This window comes from Perca fluviatilis, chromosome 18 (assembly GCF_010015445.1).
Source record: "Perca fluviatilis chromosome 18, GENO_Pfluv_1.0, whole genome shotgun sequence".
NCBI lineage: Eukaryota > Metazoa > Chordata > Actinopteri > Perciformes > Percidae > Perca > Perca fluviatilis.
The window spans coordinates 31,879,933-31,901,472 of NC_053129.1; the positions used below are offsets into that span (position 1 = coordinate 31,879,933).

General features: G+C 40.8%; 2 protein-coding genes across 6 annotated transcripts in view; one reads left to right on the plus strand and one right to left on the minus strand.

The window, feature by feature from the left end:
* Positions 1-1,532: 1,532 nt before the first annotated feature.
* On the plus strand, positions 1,533-4,870 carry nkx2.4b (NK2 homeobox 4b). 2 transcript variants are annotated; one of them, XM_039782188.1, is made up of 3 exons: positions 1,533-1,772; positions 1,902-2,102; positions 3,668-4,870. In XM_039782188.1, the coding sequence occupies exons 1-3, from the start codon at positions 1,613-1,615 to the stop codon at positions 4,324-4,326; spliced, it is 1,020 nt and encodes a 339-aa protein (XP_039638122.1). In that variant the 5' UTR covers positions 1,533-1,612; the 3' UTR covers positions 4,327-4,870. The 2 variants fall into 2 exon arrangements, with proteins under 2 accessions (XP_039638122.1, XP_039638121.1); XM_039782187.1 differs by having other exon boundaries at positions 1,533-2,102.
* A 406-nt stretch (positions 4,871-5,276) lies between these two features.
* The window catches only part of xrn2 (5'-3' exoribonuclease 2), a 49,426-nt gene continuing 33,162 nt past the window's right edge, over positions 5,277-21,540 (minus strand). The window contains exons 28-32 of one of the 4 annotated variants that reach the window (XR_005636999.1): positions 20,214-20,329; positions 11,070-11,130; positions 8,747-8,965; positions 5,985-6,006; positions 5,277-5,677 (exon numbers count right to left, since the gene is read on the minus strand). Coding sequence is in view for 1 of the 4 variants with exons in the window: in XM_039782186.1 (XP_039638120.1) it covers positions 5,615-5,677; positions 8,747-8,952; positions 9,201-9,205; positions 11,070-11,130; positions 20,214-20,329 (451 nt within the window). In the remaining 3 variants the exon portion in view is untranslated. Of the gene's footprint in view, positions 5,678-5,984; positions 6,010-8,746; positions 8,966-9,200; positions 9,206-11,069; positions 11,131-20,213; positions 20,330-21,540 lie in introns of all 4 variants that reach the window. The other 3 variants (XR_005637001.1, XM_039782186.1, XR_005637000.1) reach the window with 3 other exon arrangements.

Here is a 21,540-nt window from a genome sequence, read left to right on the forward strand (position 1 = left end):
TATATATATATAAAAAGATTATTTTAAGGGCATTTCAGCCTTTAATGGAAAAGACAGACAGATATGAAAGGGGAGAGAGGGGAAGACATGCAGGAAATAGTCACAGGAATCGAACCCAGGACCTTCTGCGTCGAGGCATTAACCTCTATATAGGTGCGCCTGCTCTACCCACTGAGGTAACCAGGCCACTGAATTAAAAAAGTTTTTTTAACCTTCTCAGCAGTCAGCAACTCTGCGTCTTGACCTGAAAACAGAACGTTTTTTTCTTTTCTTTACTAATTCGGAGGATAAATAGTTTAAAACATTTTAATTATCTTGTCATTTATTTTCTTCCGAGCACAGTCTATTTTTTTTTTGATGTCACACAAATTAGTGTTTAATAATTTCCAAAATATATTTATGACTATTTATTTAGCCTGTATTAATTGCTGGATGGAAAACAAGACAAGTTGTAGTGTTTACTTTGACAACGTGCCACCGTTAACATACTTCTGTTTTTTTTAAGGCTTCTTCACATTAGTTCTTTCATTATTTTTAGGATAGTTTGTTATGAAAATTATTGGCTACAGATTTATTTTCCATATGTCTGTCAGTCTGATTCTAACAAAAGTTTAATAACAGTTTTAAACATTCGTAACATTTCGATTTAAAAAAAAAAAGTAAGACATGATTTAAATAGAGTTTAACCTCAAAACTCTTATTTTGTAATTATGATTTATTGATTTAGAGAACATTTTGGGACGGTGTTGGATGTCTGTCGGCCACAGAGACATAAAGAAATGACTGATATATATTCAAACACTATTACATTATTAAGAGTAAAATCCATTTTAAAAAAAATACAGAAAATTCAGTCTTTGTTTCGCTGCATTTCGACTTTGTCTGCTGATCTTTTACATGAATTATTGATTTAATGACTTTAATAGTCTGTTCTCCTCAGAATGATTCAGATCCAGTCGTGCGTAATTGGAAATGAAACCGAGACAAAACGCCCACGCGCAAATACACAAAAACAACAGGTGTCGGTGTTACAGCCTAAAGTTACGTCAGAGGGAAAAGTCCAAGTTAAAAGTCGTGGACAGCCAGTTCGAAACCATAACCTGCGTTTCTAAACAATAGAAGACAAATGTTATAACTATTTATAGTTATTTACTCATATTAAACTGGGATAATACATTGTTGTAATGTCAGGGTTCTAACAAAGTAAATCCCCGGAGAGTGATGCTCTCGTGTGGCTTCAAAAGAATTTGTGCCTCCGCGTTTTTGTTTTGGGTCAAACCTCGCAAACCAAAAAAACAGCAGCAGCAGCAGCAGCAGCAGAAGTAAGCAGGTCCAAACCATTTTCTCCACTTACCTCTGAAATGTCAATTGCCATTGTTGGCGGCTGTGTCCGCGTCGCTCCGCCCATCTCCTCCAGTCTCTCCCTGTGCGATGGGAGTCGGAGTCCGGCGGAGTAAGGGCAACTCGTCTCCTCCTGCCTGCAGCCGAACAGCTGGACTTCTTCCCAGGGAGACAGAAGACGCAAAAAAAGCCGGGAGGGAGGGAGGGAGGGGGACGCAGGCAGGCAGACCCGACCACATCCAGCCAGAGCACGGGGTGTCCACTCCGCAACATGTCCTTCAGCCCAAAGCACTCCACCCCCTTCTCAGTCACCGACATTTTGAGCCCAATGGAGGACAGCTACCGGAGGTTTGGAGGCGTGGATCCCGCTGCGGGGAGCCTCGGCTCCCATCTGGGCTCCTACCGGCAGCAGCAAGTCTCCCATCAGCCCGGTATGCAGCATCATCAGCACCCGGCGCAGCAGCAGCAGCATCAGCCGCCTCATCTCCATCACCATCACCATCATCATCACCATCACCACCTGTCCTCCTCTTCATCCACATCCTCCTCCTCTTCCTCAGCCGCAGCAGCAGCCATGGGACCCGCCGGGCCCTACCACCATGTGCCCCACCACGGGGTCCCGCAGTTCTCCGGGGCCGTAGGAGGGTTCTGTAACGGCGGCATCGGCAACGTGGGTGAGCTGCCGTCCTACCAGGAGACGGTGAGGGGCGGAGGGGCGGCGGCAGCGTGGTACAGCAACCCCGAGCCCAGATACCCGACAAGTAAGAGGAGCGTCGTTTTTTTTTTTTTAATCTGAGAATTTTTAGAAAGTAGGTAGAAAATGTGACGGACTCACTTTTACGCACGATGGAATTTTGTTGTTTGACCGGAGACCTTTTACTGTTCATTTTATGGGAAATAAATTCCTGCTTTCATCTCCCTCTAGTTGGTCTTCAAACTGCATGGCCTTTTCAGAATTTACTTTTTAAACACTTAGTTTTAAAGTTTATTAATTACGCGTGTGCTTTTACGCACGATCGAACGAAAATGTGCCAAAATGTGTGAACTAAATAGACTAAAGTGAGCTTTTTGTTTTTTTATGTCATGGCACTGGAATTTCTACGATTATCTCCCTCTATTAGAACTTAAACTGGCCTTCTCAGTAAGAGAAGAGTCAATTAAAAGTTTTATTTTTTTATCTGAAAAATGTGACCTGGATACTCTGGCCTGCAGCTTTTACGCACGATGGAAAAATGATCCAAAATGTGTCTGAACTAAAAAGAACTCCGTGAGATTAAAGTGACCCTTTACTATTTATTTTATGGCATCTAAAAATTAAACTTTTCCATCTATTTATACTTCAATCTGGCCTTTCTCAGAATACACTTTAAAACACTAAGTGTCAAAGTTAATAGTAATTTATTAATTTCGCGTGGGCTTTTATGCACGATAGAAAGATGTTCCAAAATGTCTGAACTAAAAGAGAACTCCGTGAGATTACGGTGCCATTTTACGGTGTATTTTATGGCACCGAAACGTCTTCTCATATCTCCCTGATAGGACATTAGACTGGCCTTCTCAGTCAGAGAAGCTTTAATTACATTTTTATAAATCTGAGAAGTTTGAAAAAAAAAAAAAAAAAAAAAAAGTCATTCTACTCTTTATTTTATGGCACCGAAATGTCTTTAATCTCCCCATATTAGGATTCAAACTGGCCTTGTCAGAATTCAGTTAAGTCACGTTAAAACAATTACTTTTCAAAGTTTATCGACTTAATAACATTTTTAATCATTATATAATGACTACAAAGTGTTTATGGTGCGCCATCGTGACTTTAAATGTTTTAAATCGTTAAATATAGTCTATATAACGATTACTTTTAACTCCCTTAATTAGAACTTCAAACTGACCTCAGAGTTCCGTTTAGCGACTTTAAAACATTTTAAGTTACTTAAAGTTTCTGTGTGTTTAATAATGTAAGTATAATTTTTAATCATATAACACCGCAACGTGTTTATGGCCAAATTAACTCTTTAAATTCATAAGTTTTGTTTTGATATTGGGATTATATCCTAAATGGATTCGAAGCTTTTACAGTAAAACGCAAAAACGCTTACTTTTGTTCTACTTCGGCTTATTTCATTCTCAAATTTAATAGTTTTAAATAAAAAAAAATGTTTTTCAACAAGTCAACAAATTATCAGCATTTCGATAAAGACCATGTTTGCTGATAGATTTAAAGATGAGATCAAAGATGTTTTCTTGGATTAAATGTCGACACTTAACTTCAGCAGTGAGCGGTTGTATATTTTTTTCTTCTCAAAACGTTGATCATTTGTTCGCCAAGTTTCCAGATTCATGGGCCCCCCCGGCGGGATGAACATGTCCGGGATGGTGGGCAGCTTGGCCGGGATGGACTCCGGCGCCAAGTCCATGGTGACGCTGCACGCGGCGCCGCGGAGGAAGCGCCGGGTGCTCTTCTCGCAGGCGCAGGTGTACGAGCTGGAGCGGCGCTTCAAGCAGCAGAAGTACCTGTCCGCCCCGGAGAGAGAGCACCTGGCCGGGCTGATCCACCTCACCCCGAACCAGGTCAAGATCTGGTTCCAGAACCACCGCTACAAGCTGAAGCGGCAGGCCAAGGACAAGGCCGGGCACGCACAGCAGCAGCAGGAGGGAAGCGGCGCTGGGGGAGGCGGAGGTCTGTGCTCAACGAGCCACCGCGCCTCCTCCGTATCCCCGGTTCTCTCCAAGAACGGTAAGGGCTGCCGGAACGACTCCAGCGGCTCCAACCAGACCGGAAACCGACAGAGCAGCGCGGGGGAGGCCATGACGGCGACCCCGCAGCAGGTGAACCAGCTGTCGTCCACGGAGGAGCTGGAGGATTTGTCCCCAAGTCCACCGATGGGACTGCACGGTCAGATTAACATGACGCAGGCGGACGCGGCGCTAATCGAGTACACAAACAGCATGATCGGCTCCAATTTACTGTACGGGAGAACTTGGTAGGAATACCGGGAGGACAGACGGGGGCGGGCCTGTGGGGAGGCATTCTCGGATGGAATTTTGAAAGAACCGGCTGGAGGACAAAAACGAGCACCAGACGTTTTTCCTTCTTCTTTCCGTGCGTAAAGTTCTGGTTCCTTTACGCACACAGGGACTCAAAGAACACAAGAGTGGTTTTGAGCAACAAGGCGCAAAGATAAACTGTATATTAGAGCTTTGAGCCTGGTCTGAATGTTAATGTATTTTCTCACTCTTCATTAAAATGTTTTTTTGTTTTTGTAACGGACAGATGTGTCTGCTGCTGCGTTTAAACCATCACATCTGATTTGAGGGGATTCAGGATGGAGGCACGCGCACTGTGCTTCCCATTCATTTCCAGACAAATTAAATTATTGCGGGTTTATATATGAAGTTAATACAAAGTGAAGCAATAGAGGCCGGTTTGAAAAAAAATAAAATTATAATTCCAGGCGGGTTCGGGATTTAACAAATGGAGAAATATTTTTGATTGAAAGTAAATCAGCAAATCTTCATTGTCACAATTTGTTTCCAGTATTGAATAAATGACATTTTCATTTTGGACATTTTAAATGCTTTTTTGTGGAGCCTGAAGCCCAAAAAAAAAGAAAAAAAAGGGGGTTCTAAAATGCATTTGGAGCAACAGCACAATTACAGTTTATAGTCCGAGTGAATGGTATAAAGACTGCATTTGGATATTTAAACCGTGCTATTTTTGGCCCCTTTGACACTTCTATGTACCAGAATATTCATCAGAAAATGCTTCAGATCATATGCAGTTTAATCTAAAATATCCCTTTTCATTTTGTGATAACATTTTGATTCTATTGGGAGTTTTTTTTTTTCACTTCTTTTAAATTGAAGTACATTTTAAGTGCAAAAAAATAAATAAAAAGGCATTTCCTTTATAGACTACCATTCCTGTCAGACAAATATAACCCAAACATTATGGTTATTGTTTTATTACACATGTTTGTTACCTTTTTAAACACATGAACCACTTTTGGAGAGATTTATCTCAAAAAATAAACACAGCGGGACACTTTGTCCTTGACTTACTTGTATTTGACAAGTTTTACAGGCCGTTTGTCTTAAAAATCACAAGTTACATATTACGATTTTTTTGTGTAAGAATAAAAAGGAAAAAATAAAAACACAATTTCATTGTTCAAGAAGACAATACACTGGAAAAAAGAAAAGAAAAAAAAGGGACATGTCTCCCCTAAAAATATCCGGGCCCACACCCTGAAAGTCCCAAAGTCAAACTTTGAGTTTAGTTCCAGTTGTATCTTCTGGATGGAGGAGGCGCGGGGTAACCTCTGCCAGAGCTGTAGGCCTGAAACACAACAGCATCACAACGTTACAACAACGTTACAACAACGTAACCGACTAAAGACACATTCTGAATAACACCACTGCTGCAAAAGCTGCCAATAAAATCTAAATTAAAACAGTTCCAGGCATAGCCAAGTTGGAGCAGTGTAATTAAAATCAATTCATTTTTATCTGCAACAGTGATTTTGATATTATGTTTGTCCTCTTCTTAGCTGGAAAAGTCACATTTTGCTTCACATCAAATAAAAAAAATAAATAAAAATAAATAAAAACATATCATTCAAAGCCATAAAAACCAAAAAACAAACCTTGAATTCACTGACTTTAATTCTGCTTTCATGGTGACAAGGGGGGAAAAAAATGGCGACATTTAGTATTTCATTTGTGCTTTGATTAAAACTTTTCATGCAATGTGGCGGCGGAGTTTCACAAAGCGCCGCGTTTTAAAAACATAACGATCCTTTAAAGGAATTAACACGTTTGTCAAACTTAGCAACGTAAATATATCTTTTTCCAATTGTTTGGTTTTTGGCCGCAGCTTCATCAAAAAAGGGTCAGTTTACACCGATTACACTCATCCAGTGCAGAAATAATCCTTTTTAAAAAGCCAGGAGACCCGCTGCCGTTATGTTGGGAAAGGCATTTTAACCCTGGCGCCGTCTTCCCGTCCACCACGAATCGGTCGTCCTTCAGGGTCAACATTGAAAACAAACTTCCTTTTTTTTTTTTTTTTTAAAACAATGTTTTTGAGACTTCACACGTTTGACACTTTTCTCAACGCTTTTTTTAAATTCATGGTCATTAAACCTAATTTAAATGACATTCTACTTAATTTCTGAGTAAAAAAAAAAAAAAAAAAGCAGAAATTCTGAATTGTTTTGACTACTAGATGAGATCAGAGGATGTTGAGTGAATCAAAACTTTAGTCAGGATATACGGTTTTGAAATTTTTTTTTTTTTTTCCAAATGCTATAAAATTGAATAAAACACCCCAAATTCAACGAATGTTATATAGGTTCCATACAACGTACATTATGCATACATGTTATTTTTGGGTAATTTGGTTGTTAAGAAACCCATATTTCTGATATAAACTTTGGAAACGGGTCAAATTTGACCCAAGGACAACCCCAACCTAAAAAACCTGGACAGAAAAACCCTACACAAGTCATATTAAATGTGTGAACTGGCCCTTTAATGCTGCCGTGTCACTGGTTGAACTCCAACAGACTGGGTTTTAGCCAAATAAACCAAAAAAAAAAAAAAAAAAAAGGTTTTTAAATTTGAGATTTTAAACACTGAACTTCCTCTAAAGTCTCGTCAGTTATTTTCAAAGTTTGAACCAAAGCAGAGAAGTTGGGGGAGAAACTGACAACCTCCACATTTGAATGTTCAAACTTTCTTCAAAAAAAATAACAGAGGAAGTAGCCGTTGACCAATCAGAGCACAGTCTGCATGTGTGTTTCTGGGTCTCATGAAGGTCTGTTTGAAATATCTTCATCAGTTAGTAGATTTTTGGATTCGATTCTTTCCTCATTTTACTGTAAGCCGAATATTCTTTAGACCGTCAGTAGGACAAAACAAGCATTATTTTACAATTTCCTCACACTCTCTTATAGACTAAATATTTAACGAATCCTCGAAAAAATTTACAGATTCATCATTTGTATCGTTCAAAAGATAAATAAAACCATAGGAAAAACAATATTCGGCGTAAATCGAGCGCTTCTTAAGCCATCAGCAACATTTAACATCTTCCAAAGAATAAATCACGAATCAAAAAATGTAAAACACACGATTAAAAAGTTAAGATTACGAGAAAAAAAAAAAAAAAAAAATGCTTTCAAAAAAAATTCACACTAACCAATCGCAACGATCACCTCAAAAAGGAGTTTCATTAATTTCACAACAAGTTGAGTGGACTGGCGTCACCATCCAATCACATTAGTTTTTGCTCTGTCCGTAACGGGACGGCTGCCAAACTTCCGCTTTTCACACCTTTTATTAAAGCGTAACTCTCGCCAAAATGAAACCTAGGGTCTTTTTGTGTGTATGTACCAGAGTACAATTTTCGTTTTAAAAGCATAACTGGGCCGGAAGCAGCACTTAAGATTTTAGCGTATTCTCGTTTTGGGTCAAATGGCCTTTTGAATGGGAGTGGTAGGGGCACTACTACGATCACATCAAAATCACTATTTTTAAAACACTAAGAAGGCTCGACACAACATGATGTATCACCAGGGACTCTAGCTACACATTAACTCCAGCATTGAGAATATTGTGTACAGAGTTTACTGAAAATAAGTGTTTTGAACAACTCACTTTAGCAGTTGGCTTTTCCGCTCGCCGCCATCAAAAGTAGTTGATCTCCGAATGCAACGTAACAGGGAGCAGAGTAAAGACGGAAAGCTCCTAAAGCTTAGCGCCATATAAATGCACGGATTATTTGTTGTTTTGTCGTTAGTGGAAAAAAAATATTGACCTTGTAGCTGTACAAGGAGCCTCCTATAAGAATGACATTTCCTCCTATGGAGTCCGTTCATTCCTATTCGGAGATCGCCTATTTTTGACTGCCGAGGTGGTAGCGAGCGGAAAAACCAACAGCTGCAGTGAGTCGTTAAAACCTTTTTTAGTAAACTCTGTGAACACAACCAATGTTGTCTATGCTGAGTTCATGTGTAGAGGCCCTGGTGATGCTTGGAGCAACGTCTCATGTTGTGTCGAGCCTTCTTAGTGGTTTTAAAATGTTGATTTTGATGCGATCATAGCAGCGCCCCTAGCTCTCCCATTCAAAAGGCCATTTGACCCAAAACGAGAATACGGTAATCCTAAAAGTGGCGCTTCCGTCCTAAGTATGCTTTTAAACGAAAGTCTGACTCGGGAACAGTCACACAAAGACCCCAGGTTGCATTTTGGAGAGAGTTGCGCTTTAATAAGCGGACAGGAAAATCAAAGTTGTCTTACTCAACGTATCGAGTTTAATCGCCGCGTGTTGATGATGAAACTCCGCCCCCCCCCCCCCCCAGCTCGTCAGCACGGACGAGCTGTTGGTTTGATTTCAAGTGGTTACCTGATGCTGTGGTCCCCGGGTGTCCCTGCGACCGCGCCAGTCGTCTTGGCGGTCGTGGTAGCGCTGCTGGTAGGTGCCCCCCGCCGGCGCCCCTCCCTGCCCACGGCTCATGTTCTGCTGGTAGGCCGACTGCTGCGACTGCGCGGCCCGATCCCAACCGTGACCCCGGCTGGCCCCGTACTGCTGCTGCTGCTGCTGCTGCTGCGCTGCGGCTGCTGCCTGGAGACCGCCACACATCAAACGTGTTTAAGCAGACTTTCACCAAGGATTCAATCAATACAAATATTTTAGTTTTCTGTCAGAAGAGGATAAAGAAAAGACCTTGGAAGAAGAATTACCTGAAATTTAAAACATCTCTGAATCTGTTAATGCAGTTAAAAACACGTCACCTTTGGTTGAAAAGCACGAAATAAAAAACTATTATGGCACATTTCTCAGGTAGTCTCAGAAATACGTTGCCTTTTAATTGATTTCTCACGACTTTATGCTTTACTTAAAAAAAAGTGACACAATGGACACTTGTATCCAACGAGGATTAAAAGAGCAAGGGGGGCATCGATCAAAACCAGAGACCGTCTTTTGACTCATGACTCGTCCAGATTGTAGTTCAAAATTAAAAGCTCTACTGGCTTTATTGGCAGGGCTGAGTATCATCCAACAGGAGTTCTGGTACTAAAATTAGACTCTTCAATATCTTCCTTTGAGTAAAATCAACATATTGTTCCAAGTAATAAAACCGACCTACGCCTTCAGTTATTTAATCATGATTCATGACAAACTATTTTGATAATCGATTAACCGGTTCAGTGATTTTTCAAGCAAGAACAGAGCTTCGATCAATATTTGGTTGTGGCTTCCCTGAGGTGTTCATTCTCCCACTTTTTATATTATTAAAATCTGAATCTGACTTTTAAAATTTGTTTGACTGTTGGTCAAACAAAAAGATGAACATTTTCCTTGATTTTCTGACATCATGTGCAGTCATTAATAAAAACAATAGTTATGAGTTGCAGCTCATAAAAAGAAATGTTATTTAAAAAAAAGAAATAGAGTTTAAAGTTATGGTTTAGATCAGGAAGTGTTTGACCATAAAGTAGAGGAGATCAACTTTCCCTAATTGATTCTTTAACATTTGTCTTTCACTCAGCATGTCTTATTTTATTCCTTAAGAGACAAAAACAAGTCTGATTTTACCACTGAAAAAGTTTACATCTATCGGTGTTACAGGGATGAAATTATGGACCTTGTGCTCAAAAAAAAAAAAAATGAGGCGACCTTTAACTCCGCTTTAAAAGTGACCTCGCTAAAATCCCCCTCGACTGGCGTTTACCGAGGGATCGAGCTCTCGAAGAGATAAAACAGCCTCTCCTCTCAGATGACTTAGCAAAGATGCACATGAAAGAACAGAGCATGAAATAAACCATATTCACATATGGCTCGGATCGTCCTCATCCCTGAAATGAGGCGAGCCGCATTGCTTCCGTGGGACCGAGAGTAAAGTCGGCACGCCACGGCCCTCCAAACCGCCGGCTGGACAATGTGTCCATGCAACAGTGATATTAAAAGTCTCTTCTAAGTAACAATGAAGAGAGAAGAAGCTAAGAGCAACAGCCCCATCCCTCATTACTGAACCATGTCACACTCTGGCCAGCGCCAGACTTAACTTAGATAATCCCCTCTTCTCCAAGTTCCTCCTGCATTTCATTTGGTCCGGTCCCGAGTAGTTAAAGAAACTGTTTTCAGTCGCCGCTAATAACTACTGACCCGAGGTGACACGGAGCCACAATGGGCCTGAAAAGTTGAACTAGAGAACCTGATTGGGACTTTGGAGAGGGTCTGGATCCAGACTCAATAGCTGGACTGAGCGGGCAGCGACGTCGGCAGCACAGGGAACGACGCAGCCTCCTACAGCATTAGTGATGCCTCATTAAGTTGCACAAACCTCCTCAAGAGAAATTTGTTTTTGAGCGTCAGGGAAAAATCTTAATTCAGTAGCAGCAAAGCCCCCGATGGAAGGAAGGCAGAGCGCTGGTGTAGAAAGGCTGGAAATCTGCTACAAAGACCCCAAACCAAGGCCTTGACATGATGTTCAATGCACTATTATTGTTAAAAGGAAACACAGAGGGAAGTTTAATGAAAAGGATGAGGAAATCTTCTTGCTATATTTCTTTTAATATATATAAAAATAAAAAGGGAGGCAAAATGTCTTTCACAAGAATGAGGAAGACGTACATGCCAGCACGCTAACCATGAACTTTACTTGCAACGACGAGAAGAAAACGCAGATTTACAACAAAAAAAGCAGACAAACCGGCCGACTCACCTTGGATACTGGGGCTGGTGGTAAGAGGGAGGCGCTCCCAGCAAACTGTTCTGCCTGGAATCTGCGGAGAACAAAAGACGACATGTTCAGAAGTGGTTCCGCTGAGCTAGGCTTGAAGTTTGGGAAGAAAGAGAGGAGAAGGAAGGGGACTGACGACAGTTTATCCTAAATTTGATCTTTAAATACACTATTAAAAGCAGCAGCGGCGGTACGGAGCAGTTTGTTTATATTACGTCCGCCAAGGAGGTTATGTTTTCGGCTTAGATTGTTTGTCAGCAGGATTATGAAAAAAAAAAAAAATAAATAAATAAATAAATAAAGCTACTGGCCCGGGGTGGATATACAATTTGTCACTTTTCGTTAACATTGCTTGTTGGAGGTCTGCGCTCTCCGAGTGCCCTTCTAGTTCTTTTAGGTTTTACCTAAAACTTTAACATGTGATTCACTTTAAATACTAAACTGGATCATTAAAAAAAAAATAAAAAAAGGGAGAAACCCTTCACATTTACATTATCCGAGTTGACGAAATGCGACGAAACCTGAAAAAAATCCTGTAGTTTAATTGTTAAGAAGCCAAAACTTGAAAGATTTGACATTAAACATGGAAACTAATTAACCCAACTGAAATCAGCTTTAATCTTTAATCTAAAATAAAACCAAAACAGAGTAAACACCAAAATATTTAATTTCTGTCATTGACACCGAACAAAATCAGTTGTCATGACAAAATTAAGGTTTTTCAAACGCCGACTCACGGCCGGCTCTGGAGAGGAGCGGTGGAGGAGGAGGGGGTGGCAGGAGGCGAGGGAAAGCAGCGGCGCCACATTTGCATTTTTTGTTCAGAAAATGAAATAAGCATTCAGCCGGCAGCATTGTGGACACCTCAAGTACCCTGGTTCCATCGCTGCAAGCCCTTCACAAAGACACACTTAAAAAAAAAAAAAAAAAGAAAAAAAAAAAAAGGAGCTAACGGCTTCTTCCAGATTCACTGTTGCCAAGGCGATGACCAGCTGCGAGCCACGGACTTGTTTGTTTATAGGGGGCAGGACTGCTGAGTGGCTCAGCTCAGGGTGGGTGAAGGGTGCCATGAAAAGGACCCAGAGGCCCAGATTCACGAACCTGGGAAGAAGTCGGTCTAAAAATTTGGACAAATACGAGTTCACAGAAGTCGAATCTGACGATTTAGGATTGAAGTATGAAGCGAGTGTAGATATTAGAGCTGGAGCAGGACGCGTTGTTTAGAAGTTAGACGACGTCTCACCGTCGAAGCCTTATGTCCCATCAGGGACCAAGAGGATTTTGAGAGAATGTTTGTTTATCAAACACATCACAATAACTTTACATATTTACAACTAGGGGATGCGACTAATTATTCATTTCAATATTGATGAATCGGTTTAGAGCTGAAACAATTAATCAATTAGTCCATCCACAGAAAAATAATTACTATAACTTGAAGGGCTTTTTCTTGAAATTCAGAAGATTAATATAGCAGTAAACAAATGTGACTTGGGTTGTGATCTGAGCTCCTCTGTGCTGTGTTTCACGTGTGCATGCGAGTGCCTCGTGCATCGGTATCCGTGACAAAGTGTTCGGTGTTTGACGAGCGGGGAGCGGCCAGCGAGAGCCGCGTGGAGGCAATCCCAGACCACTTGGTTTTCTGAATCGAGTACAGCCCCTTTGAGCAAATATTACAAAAGGTTCTCTCGTTACAGCTTCTCAAATGTGAATATTTGCGAATGTAGCGTAAATTTTAAAATAAATATCGGAACCTGAAAAGTTGTTTCCCAGCTAGAACCAAAAATAAAATAAAAATAGCAGGTTTTCATTGACCTGAGGTGCGAACCGTGGCGACATTAGGGTCATATTCCACAGGTTGAATAGAAAGGATGGAGAATGCAACAATGAGTATATTTTCCACTATTATTCCGAATATGACAATATTCCTAATATGATACAGGTCAGTTAAACAGCATATCCCTGTTCTGGTATTATTCAGGTTTTAGAGGCATTCTTTGGACATGTATACAGCGATCCGAATACGTGTCTCAATGTGGGTTTTTAGCCACAGTTTACGGCCTCCTGCCTGTTCACGGCTTAAGGTCAGCTCTGTGCGTTGCTGTGGTTGTTGTACACAAACCAACCAGCCAATAGTTTGCAGGGCTGCAGACCGGATATGAAGGAGAAACACAGCTACTTTTAAACATGATCAAAGACTTGGATATCAACAGGTTTTTGGATATGCGCACACATCGCTACGCCGACCTTTTCAAGAAGCTGGTTGAAGGAATGAAATAGGGACGCTGTGTTCGCACGGTCCAACAAGTCCGCCACTGCTGGAAAAATTTGAAGAAAAATTTTTTTTTTTTAAAATTTCTCATTTTCCATGGCTACATATCAAGGGGAATATTCAATTTCATTAGCCATATAAACATCTTAGTCGGAATATCGTCTTTTTCAGAATAAGGGCAAAAAACTGAATATTATGTGCATGTAAACGTAGTCAGTGAAGATTTCAAGTGAGAAAAAAAAAAAAAAAAAAGTGTGTAGTGGTCTCATGAATAGTTGGTCCATTCTTGTTTTTGGATGACATCTGTAATAACTGAACAAAAGCCAGCAGGTAATCAATGCGATATCTTGCTACTACTGTTGACTTCCATTGCAACACCCTTAAATTACAATGTTCCACTCATAATTGGTGGAAAAGCGGGCTTGTTTGCTAGATAGCAAAGCTCAACTCTTTTGGCTTTCCATTAGCAAGTTGCGGATAGTAGCTGGTACCAACTCAAGACATCCTGCACAAACCTGCCATTTTTAAATAGCTGACCTACTGTCAATAGCAACTGCAACTTCTTTATTCACTCACGGAATAAAAACAAGGATTTAAATATAATAAATAAAAAGGCAACCTGCAAAACTATGCCATACCCTACGTATACTAGCCGTACAATCGATGTGTAGATGTTCCTCTTTGGTTGCTGATAAAAGGATTTAATCAGAAAAGTCTTTACTGCCACACTAAGTTAAGGCTGATTTATACTTCTGCGTAAAATCTACGCCATTGCTACGTACGTAGGTACGTGAAGACACAAATCTACGGCGTAGCCTGACGTGCACCTCTAAAAATTTAACTACACGTCGTGGCGACGCACGTCGCTCGGCCGTGGCGTGGTAGCATTGCATTCCCCCCCCACCCCACCGACTCATTTCCTGGTTCTCTTTATCCATAAACAACATGAAATCAAGGAGCGAGTTAACTTTTCCTGGTACACATTTGGTCAGAAAGAACAGGGGAGACACTTTGTTTCTCTCACTAGGACTCTAGAGTCACTACTCTCTCACTTCTCCCTCGCTCTACCACACACACACACACACACAGGCTCGACGCACACACCAGCGCACAAGTCTAAACATCAGGCCACTTACGTAGGCTACGGCGAGAGCTCCGTGTGGAGCCTCCGCAGAACCAAAAAACAGCCTTTACACTTACGTGGAATTTGCCTTGGTATTTGGTGCATACATAAAAACAAACCAACAAGCATGTTGAACAGTAATAAGAATAAACAAAAATAGCTGTTCAGCACAGAAAAAGGAGGACGAATAGGTTGAGTGCAGAATGTAAAAAATATACAGCATATAGTATGTATAGTCCAGGAAGAAGGTCAGTGCAAAGTGTGGTGACTAGGGTTGGGGGGGGGGGGTTTGAGAGTCCTTGACAGTGGCGGTCCAGGGCCTTGTTGGTGAGAATAGGTGTTCAAGATGTCAAGGCAGTTTCACACCGCGTTGCTATGACGATCAGCCGAGATTACCGCCTACCCTGAGGGAGTACTATCTACAGTGGAGGACGCAAAGAGAAAAGAACTGGTACAAAAAAAATAAAGAGTCGATCAGAGGAGCAATGCAGTGGAAACACGCCATTAATGTAGTGCTAATTAGCTAACGTCAGCGTGCTAACAAACTACACTAAGATGGTGAACATGGTAAACTTCAGCATGTTAGCATTTAGCTCAAAGCACAGCCGAAGGACAGCCTCACAGAGCTGCTGGCATGACTTGTTTTTCTCTTATTGCCCTCGCCGACATACTGCGTATTTGAAGTCAACCCTTTAAAGCTAAAAAAAACAGCTGATTTGTCATTTGTACAGACATTCAAAATCCGTAAATTCTTAAATAAAATTTGTTTGCTCCATGAACACGAAGTTTCCAACATAACGTGCTTTTGAGAGAACATAAAGCCTAAACAGCTAGAAGCATCGTGGGACACAAAAATGTGCCAATCAAACTTGTTGAGATTGACAACACTTGACAATCAAAGACAAACTCTGGGCTACATTAGTATCCTATTGTACATTATTAACCTTAACCATTTAATAGAAATGTAATGAAAAAAAGAATGATATAAAATGTCACAGTAGGTTTTACCGATCTTTTGTGAGAAAGGAACCTCGATCATGTTGGACAATCTGATAATTGATAGTTATAAAAGGCTAACTATCAGGAGAGTAAAATGTCGGCACACTAATGGCAAACAGTTAAGCATTTTGGAACTCCTAAAAAAATCATTAAAATGAAAGAAAATACTGAAATAATGACCTGATCACTGAAAGGGAAGTCATGCAGGAAATATTCCACCGGTTTTCTGCTGCAAAAAGTAGTCAAAAAGGTACAATTACCAGCCAGCAGGCAGACTGCTGTCGGCGCATTATCATTTTGTCTTTGTCATTCAGTTTTCATGTTTGATTATCTCCTCCACCAACAAACTTTAAGTGGACCACCCAGTTGGGCTCCAATTATAACTCCACAACACTCTGGTCTTCTTTTCCTCATCGCCTGCGATGACTCAAAAGAGAGAATTACAAGTGGACACCTGTCAATCTCCTTAATTAACAATGATCTGAAAGTGTATAGACCTCCAGTCTGCGCCGGACAAAAGCCAACAAAGGATTACGCTTTAAATCCTTAAAACACGCTGTGGCCACTGTATTAATGCAGGGATTACAACCGCGCTAAACAACTAAACGTCTCTCTCCGCCTCTTTTCAATTAGCTCAGCGACTATTTGACTCAGCTCCCGTCCAGCCGGCTCAGATCTGACAACAGAAGCAGGACAGTAACTTTTCGGACTCCCAACACTTCATCTGCCACGGTTGCTTCACAAGCTGAGAATACATTTTAGAAAAGATTAAAACCTCTGAGGAAACCGCAGCTGAGGGCGCTTGGATTAAATTCAGAAGAAGATTTTTCTGGTATCACCATATATTAAAAAAATAAAAAATAAAAAAAATAAATAAATAAAATCGTACGAAACTGGACTTCCAGTACAAAATAAGCCAAACTTCAAAAAGGCACTAAAGTTAAGTAACGACGCAGCTGTACAAGACGTCGGTTTAAAGTTGTATTTTTCCAATCAAAGAATAAGCCAAAACAACACATAATGTGACAAGGAATTTGGGTATCAAAAAGTATATAATAGTCAAGTAAATAATTTGATGTGCAAAGCATTCAACGTTGTTCCACTCTTACGATTTCAACCCAACAAAATTCATACCAAGGTTAGATGCTTATATTTTAAGCACTGGCCCCACAGGCCACTCAGCCCCTAAATTTGGTGGCCAAAGTAAATTTTTGGTGGCCCAAATGTAAACCAAAAAGACAATTCTACCCAACTTAACACAGCCTTCCTTAACTGTAACACTTCCTTAAATGAAAAAGAGATTAACAGAATGAAAGTATACAATTCTTTAAAGTTCTTTGTAAACGGATGTATTCTCTCAGTCTCTTAATTAAGTGTGTTTCAATACATACATCTGAACTCATTTGTTAGCTTTTAATTACAATATCCTTGGTGTCATAAATATTAAGTTATTGTCAAGTCCTTGAATACCTTCTAGCCTCCAACAGTAAAAGTTTCTGATGAACCGTTTTGAGGCTGCAGATCTTAAATCCATGTGGCAGTATCAACACCAAGCACCATTCTGACTTGTGTGAATGTTTTTAAAAGACACATTCCCAAGTTTTATGAAAACTAAGAATACAAACCCTGTTACCACCAAGGCTACATGTATCTGGTGACTATTGTTGAAGTTGGTCTACCCGCCAGTGTGAGCAGCCATTATGTGCAGTTGTTATTCTCAAGTGGCTGGGGAGTTTGGAGGCTTATCAGCCACTGTGGCCGCTGGATGAATGTGTTACTTTGCTGCCCTGGTTAAAATTTGGTGTCACTGCGTGTCAAAGACAATAATGGCCACCAGCAGAGACTCCCCGGTTGGTTGTTAAACACCAGCTGGTCTGGCTGCAGCGCACAAAGCCTTGCGGTATGTTTCAGAGGCAGCGTGTTGATACATCACCACAGGAGGTAGCAACACCGTCAAAGGGGGAAGTTAACTTTGGTTTCAACCCTCTTCAGAGCGCATCACACACCCAATCAAACAGGATCCTCCCGGATGCTTTTATCAGAGGGGGCCACTGTGTCCAGCGGAGCCACTCGACAGTCTCATTACTGGCCCAGGTCTCCCACAACGCTAATCAGGAACCAACCCCCCCCCCCAACACACACAAAAAAAAAATATTCACAAAAGCACAGAGCAGCAAAGCCTGCAGTGATTACTGGCCAGGCAGAGGATTGGCCCTGAGAAAGGGTTATCTGGACAAAAGCTAGGCTCCGGCCTCCTGCTGCAGAATAAGGCCTACTTGTCCGCATAATCACATTCCTAGGGATGCCAATATTTTAGTTGGTCAAGTCCAGATTTTACCACCAATGTTAAACCGAATTCAGAAAGTTACCCGAGTCACTTGTGTTGTTGCAAAAAGTTGAATAACTCCAGCTGTTGGTAGCTTAAAATCTTATTTTAGACCGAAGCTGAACATGTGACTCACCGCCATAGAAAAAAAAGTCACAGATTTACAACATTAAACCGACAAAAATCAGAAGAAATTAAATCCGACATAAGCCCTACCTTCGACAACACCAATGCCTTGGCCATTCACAACAGAATGTAAGCTCCAGGTGCTTGATTTAACCAACCTGATTGTCAACGATGATGATCAAAAAATCCCCAGGATCAGGCTGGGAATCAGAGACGAACCATGCTGAACATTTACAAAGATTCCTATTTGTTAAAGTAATCATTTCGCAAACGATGATGGGAAAAATATAGAGATTAAAAAAAAAAAAAAAAATAGAATATCCTGGATGGCTAATTGGCAAGTTTAACATTAAGAACGAGCAACAGAGGCCAGGGGAGGTGCTACTGCAATCCGGAGGAGCCAAAAAAACAAAACATTTGCATCAAGTGCCACCAGAATAGCTGCGACTCCCCCGCACGCCATCAGTGGGCAGATGAGATTATTCATCTACTTGCAAATTGGCACATCAAAGTCCAACTGGAGAAGCGCTGGCAGAGGGCTGCGGGGCCAAGGCCGAGCACACACCGTGATTAGAAGCCGGAGGAGAGATTCTGCATCCATATGTGACGACGTTCAACCAATCCCTCACGTGATGAACAAAAGGCAGCTTTTTAAAAATCATATGGCAATTTGGCAGCTGTGTATACAAAGTGATGTATACGTTTGTCCTTATTGCGTTTTAGGCGTTTAGACGATGCCGGTTATAAAGAGGCAGGTTCTGTGTATTGGCTCGAGGACACTTCGGAAGGTCACAAAACAGCTGATGAGAGGAGAGAAAGGGGGATGCTTCAGTGCTTGTATACTAGTGGAGCAGTTTGCTGGAGTTTATATTCAATAGTTTTCCTGCTTGATATAGTTGATAAAACTTGTTCGGAGGAAGAAAGCTGCATTTTATCCGATATGAACATGACAAAAGATGCGCCAACTTTGTCCCACATCCTTTAGAGTACGATAAGTACTATATTTTAGTTTCTGTTGTATGTGCTTTATCAATTATGGGACAAAAGAAAAACTACTGAAAGACAGGGAACTGACTGAAAGAACCACATCACAATACCCGCTCTGATTTATCACTCTAAGCAGTAATACTTTCATAGCTTCAAAGTGACCTCCCTTTCCATGACCGGTAGAACATTTCAAAGAGGCAGAAATTGTGAAAAGGAAACGTTATAGCTGCTTCTAACGGGACTGGTATAATAAGTATAGTTGTAATAAAAATAAAGAACATCACACTGCATTGTTCAGTACAAGGCTACAGGTGCGAATCCAACAAGTCGCACAATTTTAGAGTTCGTTCACAGTCTTGGAAGCAGAAGTTTAACAAGGTCTACCACGCTTTTTACAAAACTTTTAACCAATAAGTTTGTTTTCTTTTTGTCAAAGTCTCCAATGTCCGTTCAAAGCTGATTATGATAAACCGTTTCTGTCACCACATCTGAATCTGTCCGGCTCATCGGAATACGTTTGTTACATTGTAAAGTTGTGTTGGTTTTGCCATTTACTCCTCTGACCAGAACAAACAGGTGTGGCAAAATCTCGAATATCACACTTCTATAAAGTTGCATGGTTTGTTTTTGACATCATTTGATGAAAGACAATGTGATAAAAGAGATGCAGAAAGAGTGGGCAAGGTCCAGTAGCCTTTTGAGTGAGTGCAGCAGCCGCAAAACGGGCCGCAATGTAATCCATTAGAGCATGGTGCAACGTCAATGTACGCCCACTAAAGGTTTCTGCCGCTGACAGGCTCAGATCGTTATTATAAGCGTCAGACTACATTCTGAAAGGGACCCTACAGAGATATGGGAAGATTTTTCTGTACCGGTCGCTTGATCCGGTTGGTTTTTTATCATATCTAACCAACTCTCACTCATGGAGAAGTCCCATTCTTAAACCTTGTGAGAGGTATCTTGTTGCCATAAAACAGCAGTTAAAAACAGTGAGTGAGAGTTAGAGAGAGAAATGGCAGGAAGTGTTTGTTGTGGTGGGGAAAGTGTAGCTTAATTTTATCTAAAAGATTTTCAATGTCATGCGTAAATATTTAGCTAATAGACAATGTGTAGAGGCCACACAAGATTTTCGAACCAATAAAATGAATCCCATGTTAATCTGTGGTTCAAATACAGCAGAGTATGAATTCAAAGTGTGAGTGTATGTAAGTAGTGTGTGTGTGTGTGTGTGTGTGTGTGTGTGTGTGTGTGTGTGTGTGTGTGTGTGTGTGTGTGTGTGTGTGCATTTCTTACGTTGGAAAGGTTGGTGGCCGCCCCTATGTGAAGAACGGTAGTTTCCTTGTTGGTAGTTGCTCGGCGGCGGGGCGTTGCTGTACTGTCCGCCGTGCTGGTTTCTGTTCAGACTGTGGCTGAAGGAACAGAGAGAAGAAGTTGTGCTGTAAGAATCAAACTCACAGCAACAAAAGATTTTTCACGTTTTTAATCATCTTTATACACAAACGTGTTTATAGTAGTCAGTGTTTGCACTTCTGGTCAGGGCAGAAAATCCTCTAAAATCGGTTTTCATTTTTGTTTTTTGTTTGAAATAACTGCGAACTGTAAATATATTTTAAAAATATATATTTATTGTATTTAATTAAAGTGCATCAACATGAACAAAATTGCAAAGGCAAACCCTTTCTCTAACTGAAAAGTCATTGTGCAGTGTGCAACAAAGATTGTTAAACATCCAAGGTGCTGCGCCACAGGGAGCGTGCTACGGAAAACATGAAGGAAGATCTGGCGAATGCAAAATGTATGTACTATACTATATACTATACTGAAGAGGGGGAGAAAAAAAAAAAAAAATCGATTTGACCTACCAACTCGATTTTTAAATCAAATCGATTTTTTTCCCAGCACTACGTTGAAGCTTCTTTTATGCTTCAACGGGTGGACGGTTTAAACCGTGTGTTCAGACTGAAAACTAGTATTGTGAGGATCGTGAGGTAAAGAGTAGTAATACTAATACATTCAAGTTACACAGTAATCTACCAGGAATGAGCGCTTGCATGTATCCGAGTGATCACAGCAGCGCCCTGCCAGATGACACAAGATACATGCCTAGACTTTATTTTTTAATTGTCAGGGGTCAGCAGGTCAAGGTCCGCGCAACTGGCAACACACCCTGAGACCTAAACGCCAAATAGGGAGAAGATTTCTGACAAACTTGTAAGGAAATGTTTTGACATTTAAAAGGGTAACTACCGTTTTTTTCAACCTATTTTCCTATGTATTTGTGTCTAAGTGACTGAGGGAAACAACAATCTTTGACATTGGTCCAGTATTAAGCGAGATCGCAGCAGTCGAAGCGGCGAAACAAGCTACAATGTAAGTTAACAGGGTAATTGTCCAGCTTGTATTTACCTTCACAAAAGTGCTCGTTTTGCCGCTGACAGACTCAGATTATTATTCTAAGTGTCTGACAACATTATGAAAAGGATCCCTTCATAGATAGACCTTTAAAACCTCTTTGAGTCCTTTCTGTTTAACCAGAAACAGCTCTGAGGTTGCTAGCACTAAACCCACCAGACTCCATTTAAAAAAACAATACTTTAAGCGTGTATAGAGCAACCATATT